Below are 16299 nucleotides of genomic sequence, written 5' to 3'. Positions count from 1 at the left end.
ATACATCAGCTGGCCACCCATTATTTAGTGACATGTCATCTTTACTCCTTTGGATAATGGTCAACTCTCTAAAATGTTTCTCTTACCCATCCATTTATGGATTATGTCAAGTTGGTCCTTAAACTAAGATAAAGTCTCACTAATGTCAAACAATTTCATGGAACTCAAAACCACCATCTCAATATTCAAATTCAATTCACTCTTTACAACTCATAGAATTTAAATATTGCAATCAATCCCTTTTATATATGAACTATAGGTTCCTTGTCATCTTGATAATAAATAGATTTATAACGAATCTACAATTCATCATCTATCTTTACATAAATTGCGATTACCTTTAAAAAATGTATCATGACTATCTAAATGTTGAAGAGTCAATGAAAAACCAAAACATATAAACAATATATTTATCATGCAATCAATTCCCTGCATCAATTGATATCTCATCAAGGTTGACACACAAAAATAGTGTTTACCTTTAAATGTCCTTTGATTTATGTTTTTTGACTTTTGAATAAAAAATCAAAAAACATTGGATTGAGTGACAACTTAACCCCCTTATAACCATATATTTAAATGGTTATTAACCTTCATCTAATGAGCCATAAGATATCAACTGTCGTAACCATGAGTAACATCTGATCCCTCATGTATTTTTCAATATAACCAATTATTACCGTTTTGATAATTTCGATTTGAAGACTACATTTGACTAGTGTCAAAATATACCAAGTGATGTATAAGACAGTCTAGGGAATTATAACCCCGCTTATACAATATCATTTATAAAAGTGTCTGGGAAGATTTTGTGTGAAGAGCTTTTGCTTCTACTTTACCTTCAATGAGGGTCCTTCCGTTGAGATCGGTAAAGGAGTATTAATAATACAATTTCATATGGTCAAATTGTAAATTCAGCTTCTTTGCTTCTACCTTATATTTGTTTAAATAATTTTAATTGCTCATGACCCAAATTTACTGGTACCATCCTCTATATTTATTTATAGAGATGAAGACTTTTAACTAAAATTTCTATTAAAATTAGGAAATAAATTAACAACAATTGACATAAAAATTCAGCTGATCTTCATATTTGTGGGAGTGTTGTGATGCAAGGCCTCCCAATTCAAAGTTAGAGTTGATCCAAAGCTGCAACTATTTTGGGCATCTTTCAGACGAAAGTTAACTCTATGTTTGGATTGAACCCTCTTTTTTAAATTATGCTACAAAAAAGAATTAATTGGGCAAAGTTAAGTACAGAAAATCCTTATTCTTCTAATAAGATTCAGGTTTGACACAAACTCTAATGCAGTGCAAGTAATCATCCCTGCAACCAACAAAAACCCAGCCACCGATCAGCACAGGCGAAGAAAAAATCTCTCCCGGCAGCTTCAGCGTTGCGAATTCCTCCACCATCTCTCTAGATTCATTTTCCTTTCCTGTGGCATCTAAATTGATATGAAGTATATGTATAATTCCTGAGCTAGAACATACACAAACCAACCTGCAAAATGTAGACGATCACCGAGTTAAATAAATATCATATCATAAGTATGCTTTATATGTAATTCCTTTACCTGCTAGGTAAAGGGGAGGATTCATATGTCAACTGTAAGTTCTCATCAACATAAGCAGATGCTGTTATTGGATCTTTAACACTAAATTCCCAAAGCAGATCTCCCTTTTCCTGAAGCAAATAACATCCCAACATAAATTAGTTTTTTTTAAGTAACATTGTTAAACATGTTTAATCATAATTATAATTAAATACCGACCTTTGGATTACAGTTTTAAAGAAAAAATGAAACAAAACCTTCAAACCTTTACAAATTCAGTGCTTCAACAGAATGGGCAAGTAGTTTCTGCCCTGATAATGGATATATAACTTGATACAAAGGGTACAAATAGAACAGAAGAGGCAACTTATGGTGCTTCTTGGGAGCCCATTGATAGATTTAAGGAACAGGTAGTAGATTAAGTCTGTGATTTCTTAGTCAATAAATAGCCGCACAGTGATTATGTTTGGCAATCTCCCAAACCTTCTATGAACTTATGAGCAGTCAAGATGCATAAATTGGTAACCAAAAGCCAGTACAGTAAAACACTAATTTTCCTTATTAAATATTTATTATAATTACAAAGAAGGATTCTTTAAGTGATGGAAGTGTTTTTTACTTAATGGAGGACCTGGTGTAACTAAGTATTTGGCAAGAGCCTGGCAAAGTACAATGGGAATCCGAGGGATCCATAAGTATGTTTAGATTCAAAGTCATGACACTAAAATATGATATAGACAACCTGAGACATGGTAACTAAAAGTTGACCAGCTATGACAATGACTCAAATGACTTATGCAGTTGCAATTTCAACATCATAGAAAATTTGTTAAAAATATAATAATCATGATGATGACCAATAAAAGCCTTAGGATAAATCATTGTAAGTTTTTCGAATGTGTGCTGTAACTGGAAACAATAAATTGGAATTTTTCATATAACAAAAACTTATAAAAAAAATAAGACAATCCAATCCAAGTTCCTGTCAGAAGCAAAAAAATATTTGCTAAACTGTTTCTTCGAATGAATTTAATCCAAATTCAAGGAACTGACACCATGTGAACAAGTACACAAAAAATAAAAAACCTGATTTAGCAGAATATAAAATTTGATCATTAGATGGAAATCAAACATCATTGTACCATGTTCCCATAAACCAGTAGCCTATAAGCAGAAATCAAACTCATTTCCATGGTTCAAGAATCAACGAGAATTCTTCGAATACATAAGTAGGTGATTATCAAAAAAGTGAAATCATTAATTGTTATGCTACACAAAAAATCAACATTGAGAAAAGTTAATACAAAAATCTACATACCGATTCAAAAGAGTATATACTTCCATTTCTGGAACATACCAGCATCTGTAGATATAAGCAGACATTATTTCAAAAAACGCAAAATTTTAGTAATCCATGCTTCATGAGTTGGGTATCAACATGACATATTGTGAAAGCATTTATAAAACATCATGGCATGGCAGACTATCATGATACTTCAGTCATTACGATGTTTTCCTGAGTTGGAAAAAAGGGAGTTAAATCATCTTCTTAAAAATTCCAGATAGAATCACAATTTCACATCAGTTATTCAGATTCAATGCTTTGAAAATGCATGTCTCCCACTCTATCAGATTTAATAACAAATAATTGATACTTTTAGGGGAAGATAATTAATCACATTTCCATTTCACATGCCAACACAAGTTAATAGTTCACAGCAAAAATGAAGGTCTCCTACAAATGTGTCATCAGCTTTAAGGACAGATAATAATAGATAATCTCAGGAAATGATCATTAAATCGCATTCCCATTTCACATGCTGACACAAGTTCATATTTGATGGTAGAAAAGGCATTTTTATTTTAAGAGCTTTAGGCTTTGTTGCATAAGATAAAATAATAAAGTGAAAAAGATACATAACTTGATAAATAATAATAATTTCCAACATTATACCTAAAGAAAATGTTTTACCTGAGAAGGAAGGGCAAAACTTGTGCAAGGCCCAGCAAAAATTGGACCACCAGTCCTACACTGAAGGAACAAACTATTTATTGGAATAAGTATCATAACTTTTGGACAAAAACAAATGAAAAGAAGACGTTTCTGTAAACCCAATTTAACAAGGAAGCTTTGAATACATTTTATAGAGCAAAAGAGACTGTAAGAAAAATAATGATTACATCCAAAGTGTTTTTGTTCATCCACAAAGTTTGAATCCGAAAACAGCACTTGGAAATTGAATTAATTATGTCAGACATGAACTTGAGAATGAACAGTTCGGACAAGAGGAACAAGAAACAAAGGCAGGGGGGGAGGAATATAATTTATCATTGGCACTGCATGAAGTGTACAGAAAATATCATCCATCAATTGAACAGAAAATAGTACACATCTAAACCAATCAACAAAGTTCAAATTTTAAAAGTGACTATCTAGCCCACCCAGAAAGCAGGAAAGAACAAAGTATGATATTCCTCCATCAATAACTTGTGATAAATAAGACTAGTGGAAAGTAAGTTTATATTCTCTTAGTGATTGACATCAAATTAGCTCTCATCATGATGTCGATGAGAAACTACAGCTTGTGAAGCAAAGTCACACAAACAATGGACTACCAGGAAAAGGATGCATACCCTCCACATAATGGATCCGGTTGAATCAATTGCAACTATATGTCCATCAACCAAGCAACAAATAACTGCAACAAAAGCATGTACACAATATTAAAAATTTTCTTTATTTTTTTAACTGCCACAAAGCACATACACGATATTCAAAATTTTGTTATTTTTTATCAGAAAAAAAAAAGAATTCACGAATAATCCAGATCCTTTGTTTACGAAATGATTCTTCACACAGATACTAAAGCCATGACAAGAAGAGACACTCAAATGCACACATATACCATATCTATTTGGCAAGGTGATAGTAAGAGAAGCAAATATTGGCACTTCTAGCTCGTGCAGCCACAATGTATGAAATGGTGAACCCTACATTTTCCAAAATAGCCCAAGTTAACCATCAAAATTGACAAGCCTATCACATATATCGAATCTTCGAACAAAGAATTTTTTTCTGCATGAACTGTTAAACAATATTCTCCAATTTTAGACTTGAAAAACAATCAACATAAGATATAAATGATTACGTCATATGTGAAAGCAAAACAGTGCAATACAAAGCTTACAAAAAATTGCCAAGAACAAATACACCTAAATTCATGCATTGCTAGCATACAAAGAACTTTTGGTATACAACCGTCATATTACATTGCACTGAAATCATGCAACAGCAAATCTACATGATATCACATTAATCCTGGTATCAGCTATCTCCAAATGATACATTCAATTGACTGCATAGATTGGCAAGTACGAAAGCAGACCACAAGGAAATTAATAGAATTTCTCATGCTAAATGGAAAAACAGGGTTTATGAATTCATTCTCTAGCACATTAACTTCTGTTTTATTTCACAGTTGAATAACTTGTTGACTTTGTAATTCCAAAAGAATTAATATGTCTTAATTTCTTTCAGAGTTTCTATAGAGTTGGTGAGGCAATGGGACCGGTGATGGTAATAACAGCAAAAAGGCTTAAGGAATTGTGTAAGCAGATTAAGGGAAATTGATTTGTTTGAAAAAAAAAATGGGGTCAGAATAATTCAAACAATTTTTCTCTCCATTCATATTTGACTACTCATCTAACTTTCGTTCAATTTTGCTCTCATCTTCAACCTCTTAAACTAATTCTGTTTTCAACATTTCCTCTTATTCTAACTCTACACACTTCACATTATTCTCAGCAAACTACATAGCAAAAAATGAGTTCAAATTGTCAAATATGTCCAATCTATATGAGCTTGCACAACGTAGATCTAAACATTTTGTTTAGGAAAACAAAAGATACAATAAATTGTATTTAAATATTTTTTGAAATGGTGCTGACCTGTTTTTGAAAAAAAATGTTCTGACTATGATCGAACAAACTAATATAAATCAAATAGAAAAATAGAAAAAAAATTGGTTTCTTATAGTTTTTAAGCTTTATTTATTTATTTTGGGGTGCCAGGAAGCTCTTAGCTTTTAGAAGCAGTTTAACTTTATATATATTATATATCAAACATATTAACAAATTAGAAATACACAGGCATAACTCAGAATTTTGAATTATAAATTGATTTTTGAAAACTATTTTTGCATCATAAACCAAATGGATCCTAACACTACATCTCTTAGAAGACTTTTCCTTTCTGTTCAATTATCAATTATCTGAATTCATATTTTTTGCATTAGTTTAAAACATAAATAGATTTTATTTAGACTAACACAGTGTTCAGGTTAACTTGAATGATCCTTATTTTTTAAAAGAAAATGAGTTTGAATGTTAGAATTATAAACTTAGGAGAAATTCCCCGTTTTCTGAAACACTAGTATTTAGAAACTTGAGCCATCGAGTCTCATAGGTGGACTCAAGCTAGGTACATATGATGTTAATGAAAAATATTAAATACTATGTGACATTATGTAGGGTAACAATAAACTAATAATAAATGTTAGTGGTCTTCTTGATATTTAACAATTTTATATGCAAATCATTGTCCTTCAGTTAGTGTCATAACCAACAGAATTATTTCAAGAACTATTAATAGGGGCACTAATAACAATGTTTACCTTATGAATACAACATAAGTCTCTCTTATTTTCATTAATATTAGAGCAATACTATATGTACTTATTTCTAGTACACAAATGGATACACACTTATGTGTATCATTACGTGATTAGATGTTATTTTATTCTTAATTCAAAATCACTTAATCAAAGTGGATATTTATAGTTTTATTGTTAATATTACATATATATACCCAATTCAAGCAAGGGTATTAAAAAAACTCAAGCCCTCAAGTGTCCTACGTTGACACAAGTTGGGATCTGTGATATCAATGAGAAACATTAGATACTTATGTGACATTATGCAGGGTTTAAAATAAACTAATAATGAATATTAGGAGTTTAATTGGTATATAACAAATTTATATCTAAATTGGCATCCTTTAGTGTACTGTGCAACAGAATTATATCGAAAACTACATATGGGACCCCTAATATCAGTTGTTACCCTACAAAATATTAAATGAGTCCCTCTTATTTTTAATTAATATCACACACACACACACACACACACATACATGCAATTCAATCAAGGGTATGAAGAAACTCAAGCTCCTAATTGTATTCAATTTTATACTTCATATCAGAAAACAGGCATTTCAACTCAATTTTATCAGAGTCCAATTACTTGAAACAATCCAAATTTCTTGAAGATAATCTATCTTCTAAACAAAAGATAATTAATTAATTTCTCTTTTACCTTCACTGATATTGCAGATACCCGACCACTAGTAGATGCAACATACAGTGCCTCATGGACCTGCGTAAAATATAAATAACATACTAGATTAAGTTATCAACCTGAAATGTTCTATTTACAGTATCCTTTTTTTTAATGTAATAGAAATATGAATAATATTCAGAAAAAATCAAATAATAATTGAATGGTCATATCATCTAAGACTCAAAGTTGGTCCAAAAACTGGGAAAATTAGGTATAAGTAAATAATTTAATCCACAAGAGGGAACATTCAGCAAGCAATCCTACCTTAACGTATATCAAGTTTTATGACTCAAAACTAATAACCAGGTAATATTTATTTTCAGAAGAAAGAAATAGTTGATTAAAAGAAACCTGATTCTGAGCATACATAATGACTTTACATTTCTTCATGAAAAAGGACAGAAATCAAAGCTACTGAGACTGACCATTCACGGTAAAATGCTGAGATGAATCAAGCATGTTGTTCTGATTGTCTAAAGCAGAAGAATAAAATAAAAAAATTGGTCAGCCCAACCAATTACTGAATGAAAAGTTATACCGCATCAATTGCAGGAGCCCCAAATATACTGCCACCACATGGAAGCTTGTAAACACAGCAATGGTTTCTATAATCTAAAGCATATAGGTTATGGTCATGTGATCCACACCTGCGTTGACCATAAAGATTTAGTCAAATCAGTAAGCTACTGCATTTCTGGCTAGAAGTTATACCTGCACAAGATTAGCCATGATACAACTCCTAGCACTGGATAATCTAATTACAATGTCAACACACTGATGACCCTTTTATTCCACATGCAGACAGAAGAATAAAGAATCTCATTTAGTTTATATGAAGATGGCTTGAAATATTACCAAAGAGAAGCTGAATAAACTTCTCAATGAAAGCCTGAGCAAAAAGAACTAGGAAACTATAATGTGGCATAAATTAGAAAATCAAAGAGAGTTATCTTGGATATTCCAGTATGTCTTATGTCATCTTTCAATTATGCAAGGTATTACCATGCAAGCCAGAATTAGTCCTACAAAGGTTTATGCACATAGAGTTACAATCAAAATTGAGTGTGGAAATATATTCAAACTTGCATTGAAGATTATCTATCTCCACGCAATAACCAACAATGGATAGAAAGAGTGGTAAACTTTATGCATCAACCTTATCTTACAATTGTAAGACTGTTTTTTGTATCTTCATATAAGAATTCTACCACAGAAACAGAAGTTTCAATCGTGGAAACATAGATCTAAATTATAATGATAGGAGTTTCACTTAGATTAGGGTGCCTCTGTTGGTTATAATAAAATAAACCAGAAAGTAAGACACTTTATTTCGCTAAACCAGAGTAGGTGATATATTTAGGGCCATGAAAACAGGTAGTGAGATCTTTGATCAAACATCATGATTAATTCTTAAATGAAATAAAAGAGAACTTTATTCCTGCATGAATTTACATAATTAAATTTTCAAATTCAATTGCTTAAAGCCACAACTGACAATGTAAGACACTTTATTTTGCTAGACTATAGTTGGTGATATATTTAGGGCCATAAAAACATGTAGTGAGATCTTTGGTCAAACATCATAATTAATTCTTAAATGAAATGGAAGAGAACATTATTCCTGCATGAATTTACATGATTGAAATTTAAACTTCAACTATTTAAAGCCACAACTGATAATTTGAGACCCTTAATCTCAACCAAAGGTACAAAAACAGGAATCGCAAATGAGCATAACTTGTTCACTCTTCCAAATCCAACATAAGATAAATTCAAAGTGACAGAAAGATTACCAAATCAATTGTCTTGGTACATCAACAACAGGCTGACACTTCACCTTCAAATGTTGAAAAGGTAATAAACATCAACAGTAGTAGCAGTTGAAGTGAACAAATTTTGTAATGATAATTGAATAAAGCAATAAATTGCTAGAGAGTTGAAGAAAGTAGAAAGATATTGCATTTTCAAAACATGTTTTTGAATCACAGAAACTATCATTAAAATTTGAGTAGTTCTTAGGCCACCACAAATATAATACACATTCTCAGGTTGCTACAATCTGCAGATTTCAGAAGACAGCATATCATTTGCAAGAAAAGAATAATGTAATCACATATGAGTGAACATTGACCTCTTAAATAAGAAATTAAGCAAATATGAAATAACTTTTGCATAACATACCTCACCACAAGTTTGGAAAGTCCAACATATATTGCCATTAGATAATTCAATAAAATATATTATTCCTTTGTAGCATCCAACAACAACCTAGAGCCACCACATATGGAAAATATTAACAACCCTTATAATGCTAGGCATAAATGGGAACGACATGGCAAAGTACACACATTAATATGAACAACCTGAGAAAAGTCACCAACAATTGCAGCCGGACATTCAACTCGACCTTCTAGTTTGATTTCCCATTGAACAGAACCACTAGTCCATATATGTGATAATACAATACTCAAGTTAGAAGATGAAGATCATGCTCAAATGCTTCTACATTTCATGCCAAATGCATTGTTAGAAATACATTAGATTCATTAACAGAAACATAAATCTCTTGCCTGCCTTTATCTGAATGAATATTAATTCTTACAATTTAGCATAAAGAAAACTTTTATAGCTAGTATCAATGTAGAACTTGCAGACTTGTAAAAATGTTAGACAAGCACCAACTGAGGCATAAAATACATACCCATTGATGCTTATGACAATCTACAAAAAGTATATACACAGGATACTGTGGGAGTCATATCATCAAACATGAATATATGCTTGCCTCTACTTATGAAAGCATACAAAACAAATAAGAACTACACTTTCCAGAATAAATAAGAGACAACAAACAGACACCATGTACAACCATTTGGCATATCATCCTGTATAGATAAGGCATAGCTTGACAGAAATTCCCTAGAAAGTCCATATGCCAAAATATTTTGAATCAGAAAGCAATTTCAAGTTCTATGAGAGGGTGATGATCATTGGAAATTGCCAAACAATGAACCACTTAAATTGGGACATCACGGGTTGATATGTTCGGAACCCAACCAATATTCACCCAGTAACCAATTGAATCCACAAACTCAGCCAACACATGAATGAAACCAACCAACAGAAATGAAAAACCACAGATACAGAGTTCCCAAAACAAAATACAGAAAAAGACCTTGCTTCTCTAGCATTCAAGAGGCTAGACTCTCTCCACTTCCACTGCCTTTTATGCTTGTTCATTTCATATGGCCCATGCATGTTTTGCCCATGTTCCATGTTTCCTTACTTCTCTCCTTCCTCAATCTCACTCTCATTCTTCCATGTCTCCATGTTTTCATATGCCCAAATCTGACCATGCCTTCATAATTGCCCTGTGTGCCACTTCTGCTCCCTATTCCCTTCTCTTGCAGGTGACCTAAATCCTTGGCTCTAACATGATTGTATTCAATTTTGAGTACATAAATGTTAACATAATTTTGCTATTAACCTTTTTTTTCCTTAAGTTGTTAGATTAAATATCTAGGCTTTTTGTTTCACGCATTTAAACAACTGGATTGAGTATTGTCTAATATTTAACTCAGTTATAAGTGTTTATAAGTAAACATATCAGCTTTCAGAAATTTCCTAACTGAATCAATATATATATTTAGATATCATAATGTAAAAACAAACATGTCATTCAAATATATTCTAACTGCAGTTGAAAATCAACCAATTCATTTCAGAATAAAAATACTCAATCCTTAGATATTTTAAGTCTACATCAACCATATATATTAATAATTATAAAAAATGGAGATAGCAAATCCAGAATAACCATCACTGACAGAGCAATCAAATCATGATTCAACCACCACAACAACACATGATAGAGAAATGAAGAATCAGATCTATTGTTAATTATAGCAATAAACACGCATCTCATTTTAGGAGTATAGAAATACATAAATTGATTTCAAGGGCTACAGAATGGAGCTTACCTTTTAGCATTAAGACAAAGAAATTTGTGCGAGTGGGACCCAACAAAGAGATAAACATCTGAATCTTTAAGGATAACAATTGGAGATGCATCAACACAAGACTCCAAGTGAACTTTCCACAATTCTTTCATATAACCTTTTCTATCTCTTGGAACTTCAACTGAACAGGTTACTTGACAAGTATGAGTACCCCTAAACTTCTCTTCATACATAACCTTGTTGCATCGACTGAATGAACATTGCACGGTTAATGATGGCACATTCCATGAAAACTCATCCTTTTGATCAGTATACTTTGGAGAGACATCTTCATTTGTATCCACCTTCACACGTTTTAAGGGAATTACATTTACATCTTCGTTATATGAAGTCATCAACAACCCTCGTGTAAGTAGATCATCGTTTGAGGAATAAATTGAATTTAATGCATTCCCTATATCAGCTTCTTGATCAACCCAGCAATTAGCATCTGCTTCAATGTCTACATTAAATGATGCCCTTTTCTCAAGAAGAGCAATATGAAGCTTGGACGGAGTTGGAAAGGTATAAATCATCCTCATGTTGATCCCTAAACAATGAGCAACATGTGCTGCAGCAATGGAATCACCACCCATACTAAAAAAATTATCACTGTCGGAAACCTCTTTGATCATCAAAGCATCAGCAAATGCCTTTCAAATAAATTCTAAATGAGTTAGTTTTTCTTCTGTGATAATACAACAAAGATGACAAGGGTTTGATCATAAATAAAGTTGGGAAAATATTTGGCGTATAGACAGCAAACCTTTTTGATAACTTTCAGGTCGCTATTCTTGGTCTCCCTGGTGACATCATGAGCAGGCCCAATGACATTTATACTCGCTAATGATGCATAATCAACTTTTCCACTAAAAGACATAGGCAGCGAGTCCATGATCATGAAGCGGCTAGGAATCATTGCTAAAGGAAGTTTGTTGATCATCCAACTTTTTATAGATTCTATGCATATTTCCCTAGCTTTATCCTTCTCTAGTAACAATATAAATGCTTCAAGGAATGCAGGCTCCCCATGAACATTGTGAGATATCACAGCAGCATCAACAAGATCTGGATGTTCCCTTAGTGTATATTCAATCTCCTCTAAAGCCATACGTTGCCCATTCACCTTTACAGTACGATCTTTTCTACCTAAGAAAACCAAGTCACCACTTGGTAGTCTTTTAGCAAAATCACCAGTTCTGAAGTACAAATGGGCTCCACAGTTGACACGACAGTTACATATGGAATTCTTATGTAACCTGACAAACTCTGAAAACATAGAAGTTGATTCAGAAAAGTATCCGCTAGAAACACAGAGACCACCAACATATATTTGGCCCTGATTAGGTGTATCAATATCACTCTCAACAAGCTCTACATTGCAATTTGGAATAGGGACACCAATTGGTACACTTGTAAGCATCTCTGTCTCCAAAATTGTAGGCAAATTCTTGCAATCAAAATATGTGCAGTCTCCAGATACCTAAACAAATGCTAAATCACGCTAACTTAAAATTAAAGCTAAATCACAATATATGTTCAACTATAGATGCACAAGGTTGCAACATCTTTCTTAAGACCTAAATTTAAACAACCAGGACTTGCATTAAGAACTCATATGAAAGAAATAAAAGAAAATAAAAAGAAGAAAGCAACAAATAAGAAGCATTTGAAATATATTTAATACATGAAGAAATATTCTATCCATTCAAGGACTGAATGCACAATCATATAATATAATGCAAAGAATAGATAAAGGCTAAGATAGATTTGAGTGAGAATAAAGAATATTGAAATCCTTAGAAGACTTTCAGATTAAAAAAACATTAATCAATAAGTTTTCTTGGAATTCTAAAACAAGAGTATCAATAACTAACCTCTGTACTCCCATATAAATTCAGTATAGAGAGATTTGGAAGTAACTTGGATAGCATATTCCATAAGGATAAAGGTAGAACTTCACCACTGAGCACTAACAATTTTAATGAACGTGGAATTAAGTCATGTTGACTTTGCAAAGAAGGAAGTATTGCCCTTAGCAGTGATGGAACAGCAGTAAGCCTACAAATAGAATATGCCTACAAAGTAAACTCAACATTTAGCTTTAGCCATAGAATGAAAGCATAAGTAAAAGAATATGCCACTAGAAAGTAATATAGGAAAAATTGCACGCTTGCATACAAAAACAAACAACAAAACATCAACACATATGGATGAACTTTTTTCACAGGTAAGTTACTTCATGCAAAACACTTATTTTTCATACAATAAATATCTTATTTTGAAATTTCAAGACTTACACCTTTACATAGAATTTCTAATTAAAGGTGCATGTGCAATCTAGCTATGATAGTTGTTTTATTTATACTAAAATATGGCATCCAACTTTGAATGTATAAAACTGCTCTAATTAACATAGGAAAAGGATGAAAGTGTATTGAGTGTACCTGTAAATAATGGATGATAGAAAACAAATTCGTTTTCAGCTCCATAGTGGGAGGTATGACAAGAGAACAAGCAGTAAGAATAGCACTAAGAAATTCTTGTAAGTGATCCACAAAGCTTATTGATGTCTTGAACAATAAAACTTCATCTCCGTTCAGGGGATAAGAGTCTTGCATCCAAATAAACCTGTTTAAAAGACCTTAAAATCACCAATAAAAGAGATAGCATCATCAATTAAAGGAAGAAAAATAAAATTTGTGGTGCTACATGTACAAAGTACAAACTAAACTGATGCAGCATACCTCATTATTTCCACATTTTTCTTCAATGTTTCTTAGGTTGACTTTTTACATGCATTTATCAAATCACTTTATGGCATATGAGTTTGTGTGAATTTTTCTGTACTAGGAGTTTACATATGTATTATTCATAAAATTTATCAATAACTCTAACTGTTTACCTTGCTCAGTGCCACATACGCCTTTAGGCTTTCCCGTGGAACCCGAGGTGTACATCAAATAACAGAATAATCTCTGTCTCTGGCTTTCACAATGCCAAGCAGAATTTAATTCTGATGGCCGAATTGTCTCTTCAACAATCTGTTCCATGGAAAAACACAACACAGGACAAATCCCACATTTTACAAGCCAATGTGATTCATGAATTGGCTCACCAAATGAAGACCCACATGCAATAACAAGACTAACATTTGAAGAAGAAATAATCGACATTGTTCTTTGTCGTGGCCACGAATGATCCAGAGGCAAAAAAGCCTCCCCAATTCTCAAAATCGAAAGAACAGAGATTATATACTCCACGGACGGTGGCATATATAACCCAATAATTTTTGGCGTATATAAATTATTGCCTGCAGATAAACCAAGATAGTTAATTAGAATTAAAGAAAAACAATGGCATTCGTGATAAATTAAGAAAAGAACCTGAACGTTCATCAGAATCATGAAGAGTGTGACGAAGGCGAGAACTGAAGGAATCAATGGACGCCAACACCTGAGCGAAAGTGAAAAAACGGTCTCCTTCATAAATTGAAGGATAATATTTGCAATTTATCAAATTTTTCCCAGGAGAAGATGCATGTATCACAGCAATTTTGTTGGGGTTTTCTTTTGCTGCTCTCAAAAACGCGTGAGATATGCAGCAGTGGTGCTGATTATCTCTCATTTCTACTTGGTTTTCTTTTTTTCTCTGCTTCCAAGCGATCAGGAGACCAAAATAAGAAACTGCTTTTAAACAACAATCGAACACAGGGCAGCGCCGCAACGCCAAGCTTGTTGCTTCATGCGGAATCAATCAGTAGCACTAGCAGAATAGAAATCTTGGGAGGAATGGGGTAAATTTGTCATAATATGTCATTATTATGTCATAATTAAATAAGACATTAATATCTTCAGCTCAATAACTTAACGCTTTCACACAATTGTATCCATCATTCGCGCTAACAGGGTATAGATGACTCACATCATTAAGACAAATATATTTATATAACGCCGGTATATTGTTCTTTAAGAAAGAAAATATTTGTGCTAACAAATCATGACATCGTGCTCATTATTAAGCAAAGTATTTCATTTGTTAAACTAGGAAGCAATATAATCATCATCTTGTTAGTCAAATTAGTTGTATCACAGTTCATGTAAAATAAAGATATTATTCCATATACATATTAAATAAAAAGTGATTGAGTCGGTCAAATATTATGTATCATATTTAATGAAAAGCAATAAAAACTGCATTCAACTTACTTAATCATGTAATGATTATGATGGTATGTACGTATTACTTTAATCAAGCATATATGCAAATTTAGTAAAACCTTCAAGCACCGTGTCCCTATGGGTGATGATAACATCTTATTTAAAGTATATGAGCAAAAGGAAAAACAGATTGAAGGGATTTTTGGATCATTTGGGTTTCATCTTTAGATTTTTTGTTATCTCATTCTGATCTTCCAAAACCAAAACAAAAGACATTTTCTAAATTATTTTCAGAAACATCACGTTTTGTAATTATTCCTAATGAGAACATCAAAAAAAAAGTAAATAATACTATAATAGATGTAAGTTTTGCTCATGCAACTGGATCACTTAAAAATGTTTTATTCATTTCTTGTTTTATTATTTTTTGGCTTATTACATGAACACTTATCTATTGGACTCTACTTAAAACTCTCATATAATATCTTTGAACAGTTTCATAATTAAGTTTGTGCAATTTTTCACATCTATATTTTTTTTCACTAAAAAGAACGTTTCTAAAAAACTCTCCTTTAACTTTTCAATAAAGTTTACTTTTTCCAAAGCAAGCATTTTCATATGGCTTGCACCAAAAATGCTTCCAAAATGCTTTACCCACCCAAGATGAACGAAATACAATAGTTAACCAAACTGATATAGTTACTGTCCATACTAAAATAGTTGTTATTGGTTATCGAATTTCTTACCTCCATGAGCAATCCCATGTATAGTCAACATGTACTTACATATCAATTGATTACATCACAAGTTGAGAGGCAATTGTATGTTTTGATCATAACCTAACTAATGTTATGGAAACCTCAATTCAACATTTACGTGCTATCCCAACAAATATCACCAAGGCCTAAGGTCCTGTCGATCACGTACAGAACTCACATCAAATATGATGCACATATAACTAATGCAAACTTCAATGTGTAGAAAATTTGTGTCCCATATATGAATATAATTCATTCCCTTATCAACATGTAGACTTATATTCATGTTATTCGTAAACATCTACAAAACACTTCATCTTCACCAACGAAGACAATAACATGTTACTTTCATGCATAGGAATCACTTTTACATGCATGTCATAACTCATGCCTTAAACAATGTGTCATACATGACTGCTATCGAAACTTT

At 32.3% G+C, this 16299-nt stretch overlaps 1 protein-coding gene across 6 annotated transcripts; it reads right to left on the bottom strand.

Annotated features, from left to right (window-relative positions):
* Positions 1 to 1063: 1063 nt before the first annotated feature.
* Positions 1064 to 14848, bottom strand: LOC123208854 (putative acyl-activating enzyme 19). 6 transcript variants are annotated; one of them, XM_044626452.1, is made up of 17 exons: positions 14338 to 14838; positions 13857 to 14264; positions 13399 to 13595; positions 12829 to 13029; positions 11718 to 12434; positions 10934 to 11604; positions 9302 to 9392; positions 9135 to 9221; positions 8747 to 8790; positions 7492 to 7600; positions 6930 to 6989; positions 4463 to 4547; positions 4191 to 4255; positions 3529 to 3588; positions 2914 to 2919; positions 1578 to 1687; positions 1064 to 1504 (listed from the first exon to the last, which is right to left on the bottom strand). In XM_044626452.1, exons 1-17 carry the CDS (start codon positions 14576 to 14578, stop codon positions 1276 to 1278), a joined length of 3381 nt encoding a protein of 1126 aa, XP_044482387.1. In that variant the 5' UTR covers positions 14579 to 14838; the 3' UTR covers positions 1064 to 1275. The 6 variants fall into 6 exon arrangements, 4 of the variants coding, with proteins under 4 accessions (XP_044482387.1, XP_044482385.1, XP_044482386.1 ...); XM_044626450.1 differs by having other exon boundaries at positions 2875 to 2919; positions 14338 to 14836; XM_044626451.1 differs by having other exon boundaries at positions 2875 to 2919; positions 9317 to 9392; positions 14338 to 14835.
* Positions 14849 to 16299: the final 1451 nt, after the last annotated feature.

The sequence above is a fragment of the Mangifera indica genome, chromosome 2, assembly GCF_011075055.1.
Source record: "Mangifera indica cultivar Alphonso chromosome 2, CATAS_Mindica_2.1, whole genome shotgun sequence".
NCBI classification, from domain to species: Eukaryota; Viridiplantae; Streptophyta; class Magnoliopsida; order Sapindales; family Anacardiaceae; genus Mangifera; species Mangifera indica.
The sequence above is the reverse complement of the archived record's forward strand: the minus strand, read 5'-3'. Positions and strand labels throughout refer to the sequence as shown.

Excerpts from the sequence above, each read along its gene's own strand:
- LOC123208854 (XM_044626450.1), bottom strand. The coding sequence starts at position 14,578 with ATGAGAGATAATCAGCACCACTGCTGCATATCTCACGCGTTTTTGAGA. Across the intron at positions 2,920-3,528 it reads GTTTTGCCCTTCCTTCTCAG|ATGCTGGTATGTTCCAGAAA; the intron begins GTAAAACATTTT and ends TTATATCTACAG. Across the intron at positions 1,688-2,874 it reads GTATATACTCTTTTGAATCG|GAAAAGGGAGATCTGCTTTG; the intron begins GTATGTAGATTT and ends TATTTGCTTCAG.